The sequence below is a fragment of the Lissotriton vulgaris genome, chromosome 5, assembly GCF_964263255.1.
Source record: "Lissotriton vulgaris chromosome 5, aLisVul1.2, whole genome shotgun sequence".
Taxonomy (NCBI): Eukaryota; Metazoa; Chordata; class Amphibia; order Caudata; family Salamandridae; genus Lissotriton; species Lissotriton vulgaris.
The window spans coordinates 1,722,578,064-1,722,598,799 of record NC_141693.1 but is presented as its reverse complement, the minus strand read 5'-3'; the positions used below and the strand labels follow the sequence as shown (position 1 = coordinate 1,722,598,799).

Below are 20,736 nucleotides of genomic sequence, written 5' to 3'. Positions count from 1 at the left end.
AGAATAAAGGTAGGAATTGGTCCCATTCCAAATTAGATTATCCTGAATTGAAACTTAAGAAGAAGAAACTATGGACTTCGACGTTCTGCTCCACAGAAGACTGAAGAAATCTCCCTTGTGGCCAAGGAGTGACCACCCTGCACAAGCAGGCACCATCAAGCTTTCCAGCAGTTCACTTAGTCGTCTTCTCTGGTGGATCCAGACTTCAGAGCCCGACGAGACCCGGACTTCCAGACCTCTCCGGCCTCTACCTACATCTGCAGCACAGCTGAGATCTGTGGGTGCGACGAGACACGTGGGACCGGCCATCTTGAAGAAACTGCACTTCGCTTCCAGCACGACTTCAGAGGCATCCTCGACAAAGTGCTTTGGGGATTGAGAAGCCCCAGCCCAGGGCAGCTCCTGCACAGAAGATCAGCCCTCCAGCATCCACGAGATCTGCGTGGGGCCCTTTTGCTTGACTGCTGCTCGACGCGTTGTCTGGTCACTTGCCGGCTGGCTAGTGGCCTCCTAGACGACGATCCTTGAAATCCACACCGCTGGTCTGGTTGCTCCAGACTGGCCCTTGCTTCCCTGCAAAGGAGAAGCACCCCGGATCCTCCTGGTCCGCACAAGACGCCTTTTCCACTCACCACGTGGGTTGCCTTTGCCAAGGCCTGTTGACGCCGAATCCGGAACCAACACCGCCGACAGCGAGAGGCTGCGTGGGACAGCTCGTGCCTCCATCCTGGTCGTCGAAGACACCTCCTGGTCCACGAGGCTGCAGACTCAAGCGTCCACTCTTCACCTGATCGCGACAACAGCATCTGGTTCCTTCCTGGTTCCACTCCAGTCACTGGCTAGTGACTTTGAACATTGTCCCCTCTGCTTTCAGGTCTTCATCTTCCTTGATCCACCCTTGGATCACTCCGGACAGCTTCCTCCTGGTCGCCTGCAGCATCTTTCTTCAAGGCTCCATAGACTTCAACGCGGAAACCCGACACACTTGGACACCTATGCACCCGCAGCCCGTGGGTGAGGTAACAAGATCATTTCGGTGCACAAGGGTAGATCAACTCTCCTAGTGTCCAGATTTCCAGTCGGTTTAGTCCTAACTAGTCAGAACTGACCGTACTTACCTTTTTCGTAAATTGTACTGTCCATTGACTTTGTTACGCATCTCGCGTGTGAGTTCACACTCTGCACACGCGTCCCGTGGGCCTCCTATTACTTACCTAAGGTTAGGGTAGTGTAGTCCCAGCGATCCTACAGCCTCTGGACAGCTCCATTCCTTCTATCGACTTTCTCAACCAACTTACTTAGTATATGGTTTGACATTGTAATTTGTGCAACTTAAACTTATTTTTCCTAAGAGTCTTGTCATGTGCTTAGCCCTCTAATCTCAAAGATTTCAGAGGTATTTGTTATTAATAAATATATTGTTTATTTTCATAACAACCTGCGTGGTGTCCTTTCACTTGGTATTCAAGGGGTTATGTGTGGTAAAACAGCTGGCTTCACATGCCAAAAAAGTTTAGCCTAAGAAAGCTTTGTCCATGCTACCATTAGTATAGCTGGTCTATAAGGTTGACTTACAACCAATCACCATAAGGATTGTTTGGACTGATACAAGGTGATCACTAGAACTAGTGAGCATCATATCAGGCCAACTTCTCACACTGGCGTATTTCTAAGTTTTGACAATTTTTGGATATGAGGCGACAGAGGCAGAATGAGTGGCAGTGTATATCCCAAGATCGAACAGTTTTGATGATGTGGGGAAGCAAGGGCAAGAACTGATGGGCAAAAGTTAGCAACGTATTCACTAAGGGGATATACAATTGTGTGTATGCAAATAATCTAGTAGAAGAAACATTATTTGACCCAAATAGTAGCAAAGGAATATATTTTCACAAGAGGATGTGGTCACACTTGCACTGTAGTAGGCCGGGAGGTGGGTAGGACTGGGGAAAACAGTTAGGAGACCGTCTCAGTTATACAGCATTGCAAAAGGAAATCACTGTGACAAAAATAGTGAAGAGGGGTGAATGAGAATGGGGGAAGACATTACAAAACAGGGAGCAGTACGGTTAAGTGAGAGTGAGGAAGGCAGCCTGATGTGTGGAATGATCGAAGGGGGGAAATATTAAGTCAGGGAGGGGTTGAGAAATGAGAAGGGTGATCTATGGCATACAGTAAAAGACATTACAGAAAGGTAGGTAGGTAGGTCGTCAAAGGTACTGAGATTGGGTAGATTATTGGAAGATGTATGGCATGAAGAACGGAAGGAGTTAACAATGTCGATGGTGGTGTATAGAAGTGACCCAGACATAACTGTATTCATGGCCACTTAGAGCAAAGGAGGGCAACTAACCGCTGTTTACAGTGTGGGTCTACGACTCACTCCCTGATATCATCAGGAGGGGAGTCACGAAATGGGCACAGGGGTGTACCACTGGTTAACTGCCACTATTTGGAAAGTACATTTGACCATTTTTGCTCAATGTGTTTTCATGCACAGGAAGTGTTTAATAAATGCATAGGGGTCCTAGTAAACCACACCTCTTCAATGGAGTTAGCTATTTCCATGTCAAACCCTCTCGCACTAGCATAAGCCGTGGGAGTCAAAGAGAGTCCTACCTTAAGGTGCTTCTGCAGCTGGACCTCATGCTGCCTCGTTAGGTGCTCATGCTGCTTTTGAAACTCTGCAAAAAGGAGCTGCTTCTGGAGCTGCTGCTGCTGCTTGAGGAGAAGCAGTTCATGCTGTAGCTGTTGCTCCCGCACCATGGGGTCCACTCCAGGCACTGCCCCCCGCAGGTCCGTCCTTAAATCCACTGGACTGCTGCTGCTGCTGGAAGTGGTCGGCATAGTCACAGCCAGCACAGGCTTCACATCAATGGCTGTGGACCAAACAGACAGGTTGAGCTAAACTCATTCCAAAGTGAGGGAAAAATATATGTGTAACATTCGTTGTTCACTGCGAGTATACTTCTCCAGCTCACATGCTATAAATCTACCAAGCTTGCAAGCAGGATCTTCCTAAGGAGTATAATTTTTAAAGGCTGTGAATTTGAGAATGACCAATAATGCAAAACCATGATCGAGCAACTCTCACAGTACTAACACTCAAGAGGATGTTGGGTGACTACCCACTCTTGAAAACAAGCAACCTTTATTGATTAGCAAAACCTAAACGTTAAGCAATCCGACTACAATTGGCCATATATCCTTAGCCGAAATCTACTTGCATGCCAGATGCAAATCCTTTCGGTACTGTTTTCTCTACTATCAGCATGGGGCTTGCAGTGCCAAATTAGTACAGGTATTTTGCAACCTTGGTTTTGAGTATTGTAGCACAGACCAGAGTTTGTGGAATGTTTTACCAGTGGTGTGTTTGTAGTTCTGATACTGTTTCCAGCAAATCTGTACCCATCAATGATATATCAGTGAGATACATTGTTAGACCTGTTTATCCAAAATCCACTGGTGTTGTTTGGATTATTGGAATCTGCACTGAACATCATGCACTTATGTAGGTGAAGTAACTGGAAGTTACAGATGAATTTAGGGAACCATAGTCATCTACTACACTGAGTGCAAGAAAGTTTACTGTGTTCAGTTGCAAATTGGCCTGTGGCGCTTATACGTTAACCCCTTCCATGCTGGTGACGAACCCCAGCCGTCATGCACTACGGTGCTCGTGTGCTGATGACGGCTGGGGTTCGTCACGGCCCGCCCCTGTTCGTCCGGCGGCCGCACACGGGGGAAATCGCGGCCGCACGGAAGGGGTTAAAGGCTGATGAAAGTACAGTAACAACTATATTTCATGTCAGTGCTGTGTTGGATTAACATACAGTGGTCTAATGTATTGTAAAATGTATTATGTGTTGTTTCGTACTGGCGGGGTGGGAGGATGCAGTCAATTTTTTTTATTTTCATTGTAAACAGAGTTGGCAGATTAAATGGTAGTGCTTACCAGTACTAATAGAGGTTGACTGCAAATGTAGATACATTTGTAGCGCTATTAAGCAGATGGTTATTTTTAGATTAATAAACTATACAATGTATCTATATTCTGTACAGAAACAGCAATTTATTCAACCACATATTACAAGTGAAACTGGCACGGTTTCTACAAAACGTTCTGAATTGATACCTGAAGAACTGAGGAGAGTGTGTTACTGTTTGAGTTTAAGAATGTATAGGGACTTCCTATTCAAGTACTTCCAAGGATATTCTCAAATCATGGGAGGGACATGACAATAGCTGATGTGTCCCTCCAAGAGTGTGGAGTGGAGTGGAAAGACGGAATCCCCAAAAACAATGCCTCTTTGCACACCTTGTCCCCATCCCTGAACAAGAAATCTATAACACTCTTCTAATGATTAACTCCTCAAATCACTTCTCGGACCCCTTACCTCCTTTATTCAAAATGTTAAAAACCTCTATTCTACCCCTATGGTCAAAGATCGTAAATGCCTCTCTGAGGCAAGAGTCCATACCGGACTGTCTTAAAATAGGGTAGGTCACACCTATACTAAAGAAATCCGACTCCCTCCCCACTGATCTCAACAACTATTGCCCTATAGCCAACATCCCAACTTTTGCGAAATTGCTGGAAAAATGTGTACAAATACAACTATGCAACCACATCGAGAATTACAACCTCCTCGACAAACACCAATCCGGCTTCCGTCAAGGTAACAGCACTGAATCTGCACTCACCCACATAATGGATGACATACTAAAAATGCAAGACCACAACAAATCATGCCTTTTGATACCTCTTGACTTCTCCTCCACTTTCGATACGGTTAAGCATGACAACCTACTGTCCCTACTGGAACAAAGGATGGGCCTAACTAGCTCAGTGCTACAATGGTTCACCTCCATCCTAAATAACAGAACACAAAGAATTAAGACGAAGCATTCACTCTCTCAACCCTCCATGGTCACCAAAGGAGTCCACAGTGCTCAGTACTCTCACCCATCCTTTTCAATTTACTCATGGAACCCCTGGCAAACGCACTGAACTCTGCGAACATTCTATATCACCTGTATGCGGACGACACTCAACTGCATATGAAAATCTCCCAACCAGAAGACTTCATCTCCCTCAACGCTATGCCACAGAATACTCAAAGTTGGCTCACTGGCAACCACCTCAAGCTTAACACCAAAAAAACTGAATTCCTTCTCATCTCCCCTCCTAATCACACACCCAAGATAGACTTCTGGTTGAAGAATCTAACTTCCTTTGACCGAGCTCCCCACATCATTGACTATGTGAAATCCTTGGGAGTCACCAGGGATAAACACTTGAACATGTAGGCGCAAATCAATATTGCCACCAAGGGACCTAATCATCGGAGGAGCATACTAAGGAAACTTAAACCGTTCCTCCCACAGAACAACTTAAAAATGGTGGTATAAGCCCTAGTGCTACCAAGATTTGACTATGGAAGAACCACTCTATGCGGTACACCCAAATACAAGCTTGCCCCGCTGAGGGCTTCTCTTAACGCTGTGGCCAGACTGATCTCAGGAGCTAAAAGAAATAACCAAATTTCTCCGACCTTGAAAGGTCTAAACGGGCTACCCTACGAGGCAAGAATACACCTAAATATCACCTGCATGACCCACAAAGCCCTGCATAGCAATACCCCCACATCAGGAGGACACAGACAATTGCGTAGTGCGAGTTCACTACTATTGAAACCACAATCTTTCAACAAAAAGAGAACTGGTTGCAGAGCATTCTCTAGGATCACTCCGAAGATTTGGAACTCCCTACCTTCAGTGGAAGGCGGAATCACTTCCTTTACCTCCTTCAAAAAAGAAGTAAAACTGCTTTTAATGAACAAATTCACATCCTAAGACTTTAACTCTATGATGACTACCAGTCTCCTATGCTACCCTTATAATACTGTCTGTCTGAATGACGAATATCGAATGTATGTATACTACCTCAACCACCTAATATGTAATAACTATATATTGTAAAGCGCTCCGTTTCCCTCATGGATCATTCCTTGATGACTACTAGTCACCTATGCTACGCATATACTCCTATCTACCTCTTTTGTATTAAATGGCGAATACTGAATCTATGTATACTACCTCAACCATCTAACGCTCAACAACTGTATATTGTAAAGCGCTCTGATACCCCCATGGGTCATGTTTGCGCTATATAAAACTTTATACATAAATAAATAAACAAACTTTTAACACTTTAATTTAACACATGGTTAAATAGTGCTAACTTATTTCATTTACATTTACTCTGACCCAAACATATACAATGGCAGGGATGGGACTATGAGGCACCACTGATATGGATTTGATGTCATCCACAGGCCATTCTCAGTCTATGACTCTACTGCCTTTCTTGTCAAGAAATCAGGAAATTAGCTGTGACGGCTCCAGGCTGTTCACTGACCAGCTCCCTGATGCACACAGATGGAGTTAATTGCATTCAAACATGCTTGAGTAACGCATGGAAGAAGGTGGAACGAAACTGAATGAGGCACATCTCAGACTATGGTTTTGATGGCAAGGGGCATAGTGGAGGTCTTTTATCGTTTGGCTCATATGTCCAGATGAGATTCTTTCCCACTCTCACCAGTAAGGGTCTTTCAACTTAATTTGGAGTTTGCATAATGTCTGGCTTGCAGGTCTTTACACAACCTGATGAGCTGGCCCACCTTCACCAAAAACAGTTTGATAGCACCCACAAATGCCCTTGTGAACTATATCCGAGGCTCAGAACATTTTGACTTGTGTGTACCCAACTGAATCATTACTGGAACACAGTGACCCTTCACTGCAACATTAATGTAACCCGGGAACCCCCATTGAGTCATTCCTAGAAGCCAGGGACCCCAGCCTAGGAATTATCGCTCATTTGAACTGCAAAACATTACACCCAAAATACAGAAACAAGCATTCATCAAATAGACACATTATGAAATACTTTAATTCACAAATATTTGTTTTTTTCTTTAAATCGACATTTTAATTTTAATAGGAAAGTTGAAACGTTTCTCAAATCAGTGGAAGCCACTTATCATCCATACTATATTCTTCATGATGCACTTGCAATTTTCCTACAAATCCCTTACATTTACAGAGCATTTTAAAAATGTTAGTTGTTCATTTTGCTTCTTTATTTATATACGGTTTGCTAATAATATTTTAATTTCTGAGCAGTCATGGACCCCCAGTGGTCATCAGACTATATTAAGGCTAAGGCAACTCCATTTACTTGCAGTTACCTGAGCCCAAGCTTAAACTTGTTTAGAAAAGGCCATAAAGGAGGTGGTGAGATTTAAACATACATTGTAAACTCACTGTATAGTCCTCAGAAAAGTAAACCTTTCAGGCCTGTTTGCCAGGACGTCATATTTGGTGAGACTATCCTACTCAGTCTTTCTCCTATTAAGGATAAACCTAGACCAGTCTTGGAATTCAGGTGGTGTAGAATCTACTTGCAAATCCAAGATTGATTTGTAAAAGGTTTCTAAGAGTTTTCCTAATTCATTCTTAAATCCAAAATAACTTTCAGCTAGCAGGAAGAAGGGATTCTACAATATCATGGAAAGGTGCATATTGTTCTTTAGTAGAGAAAGATCATATTTGTTTAACAAAGCTGTAGAAATGGCAATTTAAGAACGAATGGCAGTGGTAATAAAACACAGGTCAGCACCTCCTCACTGTCTTCCAATAAGTATTTAAGTATATATGTACAAGCGTGCTTAATGTAAAATACTGTGGCACTCAACCAGTGTTATCTTGTATAGAGAAAAGAGGAGTTTTCTCCATACAATTAAAGACAAAACATTAATTACAGAGCACAGCAACAAGTTAGTTTGTCAACCGACCTTGTTGTCAGTTGGTTTAAATAAACACAGCACCATGCAATATGTACAATAGAATAAACAACCTTCTAAGTACAGAAAGCAAAAGCATGAATAATCCTGGTTATGTTGACGCGAAGCATGTAGCGTAGATGCAGACAGCCGAAAAGTGTTTCGTCATGTAAACTACTTTTTTAAGGCTTATTAGAACATTGGAATGTTGGGAGCTCCATTGAAAACAATTGAGTGCTCTGGGCTTATAATGGCTGGTTTAAGCCCGGAGCTCCAACATTCCAATGTTTCTTTGTTCACACCTCTGGCTGTGAACAAAGGCTTCAGGGAACCTGAGGAGATTCCAATCCCCTCACGCTCCCAAAAGGCTTTGTTTTTTTTGTTAGAACATTCTGTCCTCTAGTGACAGAATGTTCTAATAGCCTTATAGCCCTTCGTAGATGGGCTATACCGCTATTAAAGTCCCTCTCCCTTGTTAAAGGCCCTCGCCTTCGGCTCGGGGCCTTTAACGCTGGAGAGGGCCTTTAATAGCCGGTATAGCCCTCTACGGCGGGCTATAAGGCTATATTAGAACATTGGAATTTTGGGAGCTCCATTGAAAACAATGGAGTGCTCCGGGCTTATAATGGCTGGTATAAGCCTGGCGCTCCAACATTCTAATGTCTCTTTGTTCACAGCTCTGGCTGTGAACAAAGGGTTCAGGGAGCCTGAGGGGATTCCAATCCCCTCACGCTCCCAAAAGGCTTTGTTTTTTTTGTTAGAACATTCTGTCCTCTAGTGACAGAATGTTCTAATAGCCTTATAGCCCTTCGTAATTGGGCTATTCCGCTATTAAAGTTCCTCTCCCTTGTTAAAGGCCCTCGCCTTCGGCTCGGGGCCTTTAACGCTGGAGAGGGCCTTTAATATAGCCTTATAGCCCGCCGTAGAGGGCTATACTGGCTATTAGAACATTGGAATTTTGGGAGCTCCATTGAAAACAATGGAGTGCTCCGGGCTTATAATGGCTGGTATAAGCCTGGCGCTCCAACATTCTAATGTCTCTTTGTTCACAGCTCTGGCTGTGAACAAAGGGTTCAGGGAGCCTGAGGGGATTCCAATCCCCTCACGCTCCCAAAAGGCTTTGTTTTTTTTGTTAGAACATTCTGTCCTCTAGTGACAGAATGTTCTAATAGCCTTATAGCCCTTCGTAATTGGGCTATTCCGCTATTAAAGTTCCTCTCCCTTGTTAAAGGCCCTCGCCTTCGGCTCGGGGCCTTTAACGCTGGAGAGGGCCTTTAATAGCCAGTATAGCCCTCTACGGCGGGCTATAAGGCTATAACAGAAAACTAATAAGGATGCTGGATAAGTATGTTGAATCCCTTAGTTGTTCGGGAAAAGCAAAGGCGGTAGTTCAGATTTCCAATTTTTATTTACAAAGAAGGTTTCGGAAAACTTTCAAGAAGTGTACAGTGCTATATAGAGGGCGAGTTGTGAGTAATAATATAGTTCGGTGTATCCAATTTTCAAAGAGCACAAGTAAAAGTAATCTTATGAAACGTAGAAAGCTAATCCGCTCATTATGATAAACCGAGCCTCAGAGCAAAGTTTATGCAACTAGTAGTACAGCATCAGTGATTGGAGTTGTACAAGACCGGGCATATATCAACGCGTCTCGCTTCGTATGGAGACTTCTCACAGTGCAGACTTCTCCAAGGAGATGGCTTTTAAAAACATCTAGCTGTAATAAAATGATGGGAACCTTCACCTTACAGAGGATGCGAACTCCAAGATGTTTATTAAAGTATTTTGCACTGCTTAGGGATATTCAGAATACATTTTAAGCACTTTGTAGAAGCAGTGGAATCGCTTTGGATTTTAGTTGAACCTGGACTTTCTTGCCAAAAGACTGATGCCTTCATTTAAATGGCTGCCTAGCCTTCTAATACTTATACGCATAGTAAAGCTGAAAAGATGCATGCTATCAAGGTGTAGAAGTCAGCACTAACTGATTTAGTTTTTACTATACACGTTTTTCATTTTCCCAGCACCTTTTCCGTTGATGGGTAGAAGAGTTTTCAGATAAATAGTAAATCCATACCTTTGCCCTTGTCTTGCAGGAATGATACAGTAAAGATGCATGGACCCAGTCTTTCTACACTTGTAAACCAATCCATTGACGCCTTTAGCCATCATGTTGAAAAGTTCTTCATTTTACTTCACTTGGTTCAAGATTACTTCTCTACCTTTTACAAGACTATACAAATCCTCCACAGCATTCTGAGGATAGAACACTGCAAATTTCTCAAAAGGTTTGCAAACGTTTTGGATATTCACAGAAGCTAATACAGTTATTGCAAAGGAAGAGGGTAGAAACATGGTCCTTCAATTGCTAAACACCAAGAAAGCATCTGATTGTATGGAATGGGGCATTATGACAGAAAATTAGTCGAGTAGAGTTAGGACCGAAATTTTTTAATTCGGCAGAACAAATCCTTCCATTAAAACACAGAAAAGTTCAAAGCCATCAACCTCTCCTATAGTGAAAAAATACAGAAATCCGATAGTATACTGATGACGCAAACACTGCTTCATCTATTTTGCCCACCGTTTCCCATAGAATCCTGCAATGGTCACCATTCAAAGCCCTACCTCTTGGAGATCTTGCCAACATACTGGACTCCCTAAAAGCGACTTCTTATAAAGAGGATGTCTTATCCTTGTCCTTCATCAAAGCTCTCTCAGAGGATGCTCTCTCACCTCTACTCGCCATTTCAATTCCTTCCTTACTCAAGGCATTTTCCTAGAAGCACTCAAGGCAGGCCAGATCCTCTTAAAAGAACCTGCACTAGACACTGATGACTGCACCAAAATCATGGGCCATAACTCACCTACCATTCAGCGGCAAGATAATTAAAAAAGCAGTCTGTGTAACTCTAGATCACATTAATCCTAACCATCTTTTGCACAACTATCCATCTGGCTTCAGAACATACTGCAGCACAAATACCACTACCTTACTACACATTGTGGACGATGACCTCCTAAACAAAGCTGAAGATGACCATCCTCCTAATATTGCTGGACCATTAAGCTGCCTTTGACACAGTCGACTACCCCTCCACCATATGCACCCTCAAGTCTCAAACAGGATTCACTAGCAATGTCCTTTATTGGGTCTCCATCCACCTTTTTAAGCGACACCAGTTTGTTCACAAGGTGACTTCCAAGTGCCTAAAGATCCCCATCACCTGCTGAGTCCCACAGGCTCCCATACTCCCATCATCTTTAACATCTACATCAGTGTTTCCCAAACTGTGGTCCGCGGACCCCCAGGGGTCGGTGACACATTCTCAGGGGGTCCCCAGGCAGCAGTTTTAAAAGCACTGCAGAGTTCCTTGTATAATTAACAATTTGAGCAACAGTAAGTGTCAAAATAACGCCAGGAATAGTGTACCTGCTGGAGAGAGATGAGAGTTTTGTCCAGTGGCAGCTTTGACTTCGCTAATGTAGCAGAGGGTTAATATGCCTACTGCAAAGAACGTGTACTATGCATTTTAAAAAAACAGTATTTTATGTGCATAGGTCAGTGGGTTACTGCTTTTGTCACAGATTATTTTGTCACTGTGCAGTTCATAAGTAAAATTGTAATCTAGCACAGTGACCTTTAAACTGTTATCAAAGAGCTGCTTGCAAACTGCATGGTACAAGTAAGTATCATGTTTTCCCCAGTCTTTCATTATCCTGATGCTGCTAAGAAGGTTTTTTTATTGGGGGGAGAGCCTCCCAAAGCCCCTTTTGTGGTGGTCAAGCTCACTCACTGAACATGGTGTGCACCGTATGTTGACTGGTCCGAAAACATTTGCCAAGGCTCCTTTGAGTTTTCAGTCTGGCCCTGGCAGGAGGCTCGTACAGCGAAATAAAGCCAACCATTTAAAAGTTAGTCACGGAGATGCAGCACCAACCTTCCAATTAAAATGTTTAGTTTTTTGCAAATTTTTTTCAATATAAAATACTAAAATCCTTAGAAATTCGAGTATTTGTTTTATGTGCACACGTGTGTGTATTGTTTTCGAATTACTGTTTTAATATTTGAAATTTAAATCACACAAATTGCTTGGGGGTCCCCCGCTTCCAGTCGCAACTCAATGGGGGTCCTCAGGAGTCAAAAGTTGGAGAACCACTACTCTACATGGAGCACCTTGGTTGGTGCTCTGCTCATATGTAACAGCATAGAGATTGACCAATACACTGACGACGCTACTTGAAAATGTCCTCTGCTTCCAACATTCAATACCTTAAACACTACCTGTACAGCTCAAGATCGCGATTTCCAGTGCCAAATTCAAGCTCAACCTAACCAAGACAGAATTCATGGTACTTGTAAAGAAGAAACAGTACAAACCTGGCTCAATCACATGAACCTTGATGACTTTAAACCCCAACTTTCATTGAATGCCAAGTCACTTTGATTCACCCTGGACACCAATCTTACAGGTAACGAACACATTGCCAAAAAAACAAAGGCAAACTGATATTGGTTCTCTATTATAATGAAATGGAAAGCATTTCTTCCAGAAAGCAAATGCTGAACTGCTGTTCAAACTTTCTTACTCATGTATCCGGATGGTGGTAGGTAGAGTCCTGCTTAATCAACTCTCTTACTCAGTCCCTATACTGGTATCCCCTAAGGGCATCATACTCCTACATGTCTCATCCAGTGCCTCAAAAAATATCGCAGCACATCCATCCGAATGGCACTCCACTGGCCCCCTTGCCAGCCTTCATTATCTCTAAAACCACCGGTATCATTTAAAGAGGCATCCCAACCAGCATCTCCAGCTTATCTTGCAGCCGAGGCCACCATCGTTATTGGTTCTCTGCACACCTGTAGCTAGGACACCATCAGATGGCAAACTAAGAAGTGTAAAAAAGCAAAAACAAGACAGCAGGCCTTTTCCATCTTCCATATTTAGGCTCAGGAACAACATCCCTTTATCCAGCAGGACCACTCAAACACTGCCGCAATGTAAACAAAAAAAATGAGTTGAAAATGCTTTGCCTGCGGACGGCCCCCGGCAGTTCGATGTCACGGTGGGCATGTGCGGAGGACGGCAGGGGCCGTCCTGACCACGCCCAGTCATAAATCACCCGCACTGCGGCGGAATTCCAGCCGCGGTCAACGGGTTAAAGAACACTATATCACCATACATTAATACCATACAAACCAGCTGCCTTTCCTATCACTTGTTGACTTTATGTTCCTCTTGGACACTATACAGCGCTATGCCGCCTTTTGGGTAGGTTTGCATTTTGAAACAAATACACACACATTCAAGAATTTCAGCGGATAGAAGAGATTTGGCCCACAATAGTCTTAGCAATTTGTAGTGAGCACACATGTAGCCAGCATGAGGGGAAAAACACAGGCAACTGACTCTCCCATATTTGTGCGGCCCACTAACTCTCCAGCAAGACGAGAATCTGAAAACATGCCTCCCAAAGGAGCAACGTGACACCCACAGGTAGACGAGTATGCGACCCCGTGGTCCATCCCACAACCCAACCAACTATGTGAAGTGCCAGTGAACAAAAACAGAGGAAGGGTTACTTAAGACAAAGTACTCACCTAACAGATAGTGATGATAGTTTGGTTTTGTTGCACAGCACCAGATTGTAGCTTATTTTGGCTACATCAGAATGCTGTGATACTTGAAGGACAGCCAATGAGGCACTAAGGGCAGATGGTAGTCATGGGTGGATTGATGACTGGGAGGATACAGAGGAACGAGGTACTAAAGAAAGGACAGAGAAAATATGTGTTTTCTGTTTTTTACATAGTGTGTTCACAAGGTCACTGAATCCATCCATACAAATGTGGACATAGAATTCACAAAACAAATAGTTACAGCAGACGGCCTGTGAATCATCAAGTCTGTGCTATAATACGCTCGTGACTCGAGAGAAAGCATTGAAAGAAGAAAAACAAGCATTTGCAATGCAATGGTCTCTGCATCATTAAAGGTAGAGCTATTGGCATTGCTCATGACATTTTTTTTTCTTTAAATCAAAAATAAATGGCATTGTCATTAACATTGCCAATACACAGCACTCTGCACTCAACAGCACACAATGCTCTGCACACTCACTCTGCACTCACTGCTCTGCACACTCACTCTGCACTCACTGCTCTGCACACTCACTACTCACTGCTCTGCACACTCACTACTCACTGCTCTGCACACTCACTACTCACTGCTCTGCACACTCACTACCACTACTCTGCACACTCACTACCACTACTCTGCACACTCACTACCACTACTCTGCACTCACTACTCTGCACTCACTACTCTGCACTCACTACTCTGCACTCACTACTCTGCACTCACTACTCTGCACTCACTACTCTGCACTCACTACTCTGCACTCACTACTCTGCACTCACTACTCTGCACTCACTACTCTGCACTCACTACTCTGCACTCACTACTCTGCACTCTGCACAATATTGTGGGATACAAAAGCTCATTTAGTTCTTGGCTAATATACGTACTCAACAAACAAAATGTATTTCTTTGCACTAATTCCATCGACTATTTATAAGGTGGATATGAGCTTGATTAAGGGTTTAAAGTGCATAGAGCGTAATAAAGGGCAGAAAGTCCATAAATGCATGACTCAGTATCACAGTTCGATTCGTGAATCATGTATCAGTGTATTCCTAACTTGATAAAAAGGCAGCATTTGTATTCCTCAATAGATATAGAAACTATGCTGAACCAAGAAGCTGTTTATTAACAATTTTATCAGAAATAACAACTTCACTTGGATAATCATGAGATGCAATATACATATTTAAAAATAAGCATTCTTTGATGGTGTAGAACGCAAAGTTGCAAATAATTATAGGGAACCATTTGAATCAGTCATATCGTAAATTGCTTGGAAAACGAAATAACCAAAAGAGCACATCGGTTTTAAATCGATAGATTTAAAGACATTAGGCCCTCGAGGAAATTCGACGTGTAAAAACTAAAACAGTAATGCTCAAATTCCGCAATTCCGTGTTGGACGTCGTTTCAGTCTCGCTTCATGTGATCTCTGTGGCAGGGCATCCATTAAGTCGAACGGGTGGAATGTCTTTCGCACTATGCAGGCGATGTCAAAACACATCACTTGCACTTTCAACACGTGAGATTGCAGCTAATAACGTGGGAAGGGTTGACAATGCCCCCGGAATCCCGCCGCGGCCGCCCCGGAAGTCAGGCACGGTCGCCTGTGACGGGGGCGGGGCCACGTCCAGACCGGAAGAGGAGGCAGGCGGAGTCAAATGCGTCTCGCGCCCGGGGCTCCTCTGAGCGGTGTGGAGCCCCGGGGCCGCGCCAGCAGGAGGTTGGGCGCCGCGTGCTGAGAGCAGAGTCCCCGACATTGGCCAGGTAAGTTCCAAAAGGCTGGGGGAGCTTGGTGCACTTGTGTGTGTGCGTGTATGCTCGTGTGTGTATGCATGTGTGCGATGGCGGGGGAGGGAGGGAGGGGGGCCTCGGTGCACTTGTGTGTGTGCGCGTGTGTGTGTGTATGTGTCAGGGGGGGGTGTCTCTGTATGCATGTATGTGCGTGCGTGCATGGGCGCTTGTGTGTGTGTATGCGCATGCGTGTGTGGTGCTTGAGCTTCCCAGGAGACAGCGCCTGGCCACAGCGCGCATTCCCGTTTCAAATCGGCTCCAAGGATGCGCGCGGCCGAAACTGTCTCCTGGGAAGCACACTCGCTAACAAAAGATCTCGGCGAGACGCGCTTCCGCGCGTTTAGCCGAGACCTAAAAAGGAATCAGGCCAATCCACTTAACTGATGACAACCCCTGGAAAATATCTAGAACCGCTCCAACTTAGTCAAGGACTAAATTGTGGCTGCCTACCAAATCATAAGGAGCCATAGCTTTGTTCAAAATTGCATTTGTTTACGATCCCTATGTTTACCTTTCCCACAGTCAAGAAAGAGGCCAGCAAGTTGGTTCTACAAGTCAAGCACTCGCTACTGACAAGTATGCATCGCCTGCAGACCAAAAGTTTCAATCTCAACAAGGCTAACTTAGTCTTTCAACCTTCAAAGGACGGTAAATTAAGCACCATTACATTGGGAAAGAGCATAAGTGGTCATTACCAGAGCGCAGAAACAAAAAGGACGGTGTCATTAGTGTGACTTCTGAGCTGGCTACCAAATGATGTTGGAGGGGGTTTACTGGAGGGACTGGAATGGAGGAGGTAGTGTTTACGGCCCATGGGATGAAGCGAATAACGAGAGTACTCTTTACGGATAACCAACTGCCAGCAAAGTGCGGACTATAACAACATGCATTTGCAATGCAATAGGTCTCGCAGTTAAGCGCGTTTGAGCTATTGGCATTGTAAATGGCTATGGATTTTATTTTTAAATTTTAAAACAGAAAGAAAAGAAGTTGTCATTTACAATGGAAAGAGCTTTAACTCGCGTAAATGCGAGACCTATTGCATTACAAATGTTTGTTCCTGAGACAGCTTGGCGCGCACTGTCTACAGTGTAACAAACCCCCTGAACCTCATTGGATCAAGTCGTTGTCAGTTCTACGCATGTGCTAAACTGCTATCCCAACAACTGCTCTGATTTATAAGGCTAGTTTCAACTAAACAACCATTACAATCTATTATATTGGGTACAGTGCCATGGAGACAGACACAGCAGCGATCCATATAAACACAAATTGAGGGTGAGACTGCTAGAAGTTTGTTGGTCGCTAGTTTGGTAAAGGTGGAGCGCTGGGGGAGGGGGGGCTTGGTACCAGCTGGGCCTGTGTTGCTCTTGTAGCCCGGGGCCAGGTGCTCATCTGCAGCCGCCCCCCGCCAATGTGGATAAAGAAGACATTGATCGTACACTCTAACAGTGCGATCAATATACACACACCCTCCGCTGGCTTCCAATCGAGGCTAGAGCTATCTACAAGACTGCTTGTATCACCCACAAAGCCTTGCAATCCTCCTCTCCTCACTACCTGGCGAATAAACTGAAACTCTCTGGAGGCTCTAGACCATCACGTAATGCAGAAAATCTTCTGCGTGAACCTCCCACTTTCAAGAAGGAAAGAACGATGGCACAATCCTTTTCAGGCAACGCGGTGAGAATCTGGAACTCCCTTCCGCCGCAGCTCCGGACCACGACCTCCTCCCAGGCCTTCAAAACTGACCTCAAAGTTCTCCTCCTTCAAAGACACTTCCAAATGTAATTCATGCCCTCTCTATTATCTGAAGGAAGCCCTTCCACTATATAAAAATCTACTTTACTTGACTATGGAAGTGTTGCGTGTTTATCTAGGTTCCTGATCGATACTGTGACCTTATGCCCCTATTCGGCTATAAATCCATTTATTCCCTATATTGGCATAACCGTTCAAGTGCGATTTTCTGAAAAGTCATCTCTGGCCTCACACGAACAGAGCCACATTCCAGCATAGTTCCCTCTGCCACTTCCTTTGCGACCAATTAGTGCAATGACAGAGCAGTAGTCACTATCTGATATTCCTAGATAACACTCCGAGTTCTTCAACAAGATAAAACTCAGCAAACCTGGAAATCCCCGCTTGCTATGTTTTGATTAGTAATGGAACTCTAATGAGCAACTGATAACTATCACTTCCTAGTGACATCTTTAATTGACGTCTTATGTCCAGCAAACTTGCGTCAAACCCGGCACCTGTCAGGTATAAATATTACCAACGTTGCCTTAAGCAATGCCTGTTGTACGAGCTACTGAAGCCAGCTGCCTGCACGACCCCGTGTTGGTAAATCTAGCACTCTGTCGCTGCAGCCTGCTATCCTGTGGTGGTGAAGCTGCTGATAACATTATCGCTGCTAAAGCGCGAACTATGGTGCAGTACGCTTAAGGAGCTGAACAGCCGTCCCTCTGCGAAGACATCCAGCAGATTCCAGCTGCCCGCGGACGCTGTCCCCCCTCCTTCCTCGACGCGCTGAAGAGACCCGCTGCCTTTCTCGTGCAGAGAAATCCAGCCACGGCGTTTCCGGTCTACCCTCGCAGGTGACTGGGATATCGAGAGAGACCCCTGAAGGAGATACCAATCCTCCATCATTCTATTCAGAGGTATGGTGTTGACTAAACCCTTAGACGAGAATTCTTGAAACAAACCTTGGCAAAACCAACTTAACTTAAAGCTACTTACTTACTCCCCTTCCACGTGTTAGGCTTAGGTCAGGCACACTGGGGTAGGCTTAGTTAGAAGCACCAGTTGAGTATGTTAGCCTAATGTATATATGACTGTATATATGTTTTATTACTTTTAAACCATTGTATGGCTAAGAAACCATATCAATGCTTTTACAGTTCTATTTCGCAATACTTATCTTACTGTACGTACTTTTTATAATAACAATTATTGCAATTGTGGCAATACATTTCTCTTGTACGAGAAGAAAGACTGTTCAATAAATGTTAACCCTTTATTGACAAACGCCCGTCTCTCTATTCTCTACATCTCGTGAAAGTAAACTGCACTAGACTGACTGAGTGAAATACTTGTCTATTGTTTCACACGACCCTAGAGATTGACTCTTGATCTGAGGAGCAAAGTTGTCATGTTGCACGGTTGTTGGAAAGCTGAATCCCTTCTTGTCTGTGCCAAGGAAGCTGATCACTTCCTATGCAGAGAAGAAAGTTTCCAGTGACCTCTGAGCTAGTTGGTAACACAACCCAATTAAGTTTAGCATAGTCAGTGGAGGCCTGGAATATCCGCAGTTCCACATCGATACTACTGTTTATGTTATTCCAATGCGCAGGGCCTAGTGGGAAACTAGGAACTACACTACAGAAGTGTCTTCCCAGTGTGTTCTTGTGGTTTGAGAGTCTGCCATTTATTGCAGTTTTATCTTTCTACCTGTGTTTGGTACTCGTGTGTAACATGCACCCGTCACTTTCTCTAGTAACACACTGTTTTCTACCTCTTACATTTGTTTGTTCTCGATACCTGCACAAGTGCCACCATTGCCCACGTAACGTTTGTTCTTGAGTTTGAGTGTCCTCCATATATTGCAGTATTATACCTTGGTCCACTTTGTACGCTTTTGTTACCTGCACACGTCACTTTTTCCTCCTGTAATGCACCGTTTGCTATCTCTTGTATTTTGTTGGTTCACGATTGTCACTTTTGTAATGCACCGTTTGCTACCTCTTGTACTTTGTTGGCTCACGATTGTCATTTTTGCTTCATTTAATGTAACGTTTGCTTTTGTATTTTGTGCACTTGTAATGTTCTCATGCATCAGTTCCGATCCTATTGTGAAGCGCTCTGACACCTTCGGGTAAAGTCTGCGCTACATAAAAACGCATAAATAAATAAACTCATGCGAGCCCATCCCTGATGGCCTTCTCTGCCCTATTCCCCCATGGGGTCGGGAGATTAGCAATCAGTAACTCCTACGGTCCTGTTGGCCGTGCTTGATAAGCAGAGCAGGGGTTAATTAGGTTTATATGCATTTATACTTATTTCGGATTTAAAAACAACCATAGTAAAATATAAAGAAAATGGAAATAAAAGCACAACAGAATTCGATCCCGTTTAACAAGACACGCAAAGAAACACATATTTATAGTAACTTGTTCTTCAATTACGATAGCTCCTGCTATGGTTAAAGATACAGAAATCATTATGGTGGACCACGATTGTTGTTTAAAAAGGTTTTGTTTTTTTAAATAAAAACAGCACAACATTCAAATGTTCTTCAGAAAATCGAATTAATCGAAGTCTACATAGTATTTGAGGAAACATTGTGAATTGATCAATCTCTGTTGAAATCGGACTGCTACCTGCAACCACAGGCTCAAACTGCAACTCCGCATTTCATCCTGCCGACATCTATCCATTGAGGATTCGGAAACAGTAACTTATTAGCTCAGAGGGACCTGGGCTGCTATGTCAAGTCAGGTGGCGAAGGTGAAGCCCACCGCATCGATAGCGTAGTTAAACACGTCCTGCTACAGTTCATGACGGACATTTTAAGCAGTCAGTGTGTATCTGTCAGAGCTTTTCAAACCATTATATTGGTTTGTGAATTCCGGAGATTTGAAACGGGAAGCTGCTATTTTTTTTTTAATATGTTGTAGTGAGATGCGATCCAGAATTTAAGAACCATTCCCCACATAAAGGATACATCTCCCCTTTACAGATGGTGCATGCTGGCAGGGGCAGCTCTAGGCTCATGGTGGCCCTGGGCAGGGAGCGTAGGTAGGGGGCCCCGGAAAGGGGGTCTGGTCAGGGAGGAGCGCGGAGCCCAGTGAAGAGGGGGGGTCAGGGTGTTTGGAAGTGGAACAGAGCCGGAGGCTGACAAATCCCTGCCAGGGGCCGCCACGCAAATATGTATCCATCCTCAGAGGATTATTATATTAAGGATATATATTGGTGTGGTGGCCCCTGGGGTTTGGTGGCCCTGTGCAGGTGCACAGCTTGCACATGCCTCAAGCCGCCCCTGACGCTGGACGTGTAGCCTGACGTTATATTATGTCAGATAACCAACTCTGAGCGAGGGCCACGAACCAGTGGCTCAAGTCACAGAGCGGTGAGACGGAGGCAGCAGCACCGCCGCTCGCGTCCCTTGCTGCTCCTCTGGTCGCTTCAACTGCAGCGGCTTTCCCAGCCTCAGGGCAGGGCCCGTGACTTGCAGGACTGCGGCGGGATGTGTGGAGCCGGGCCAGGCAAAGTGCAACATTGGAAATCCACGGCTGGGCTGTTATCTGCCAATGCTGCAGGGGAGGATGCTAGGGATTCCGCTGCCGGAGAGTTTCAAAGGCATTTCTAACAATGGATCACTTCGTGCCTCTCCCCAACTGGCAACCACGGTATAAACACAGTATAAGTGAAAATATTGGTTT

At 44.3% G+C, this 20,736-nt stretch overlaps 1 protein-coding gene across 18 annotated transcripts in view; it reads right to left on the bottom strand.

Annotated features, from left to right (window-relative positions):
* HDAC5 (histone deacetylase 5) overlaps positions 1 to 20,736 on the bottom strand; it is a 1,827,433-nt gene that overhangs the window by 893,545 nt on the left and 913,152 nt on the right. For all 18 annotated transcript variants that reach the window (XM_086923942.1, XM_086923931.1, XM_086923932.1 and 15 more), the window contains one exon: positions 2,620 to 2,879. In XM_086923942.1, the coding sequence (XP_086780068.1) occupies positions 2,620 to 2,879 (260 nt within the window). The remainder of the gene's footprint in view (positions 1 to 2,619; positions 2,880 to 20,736) is intronic.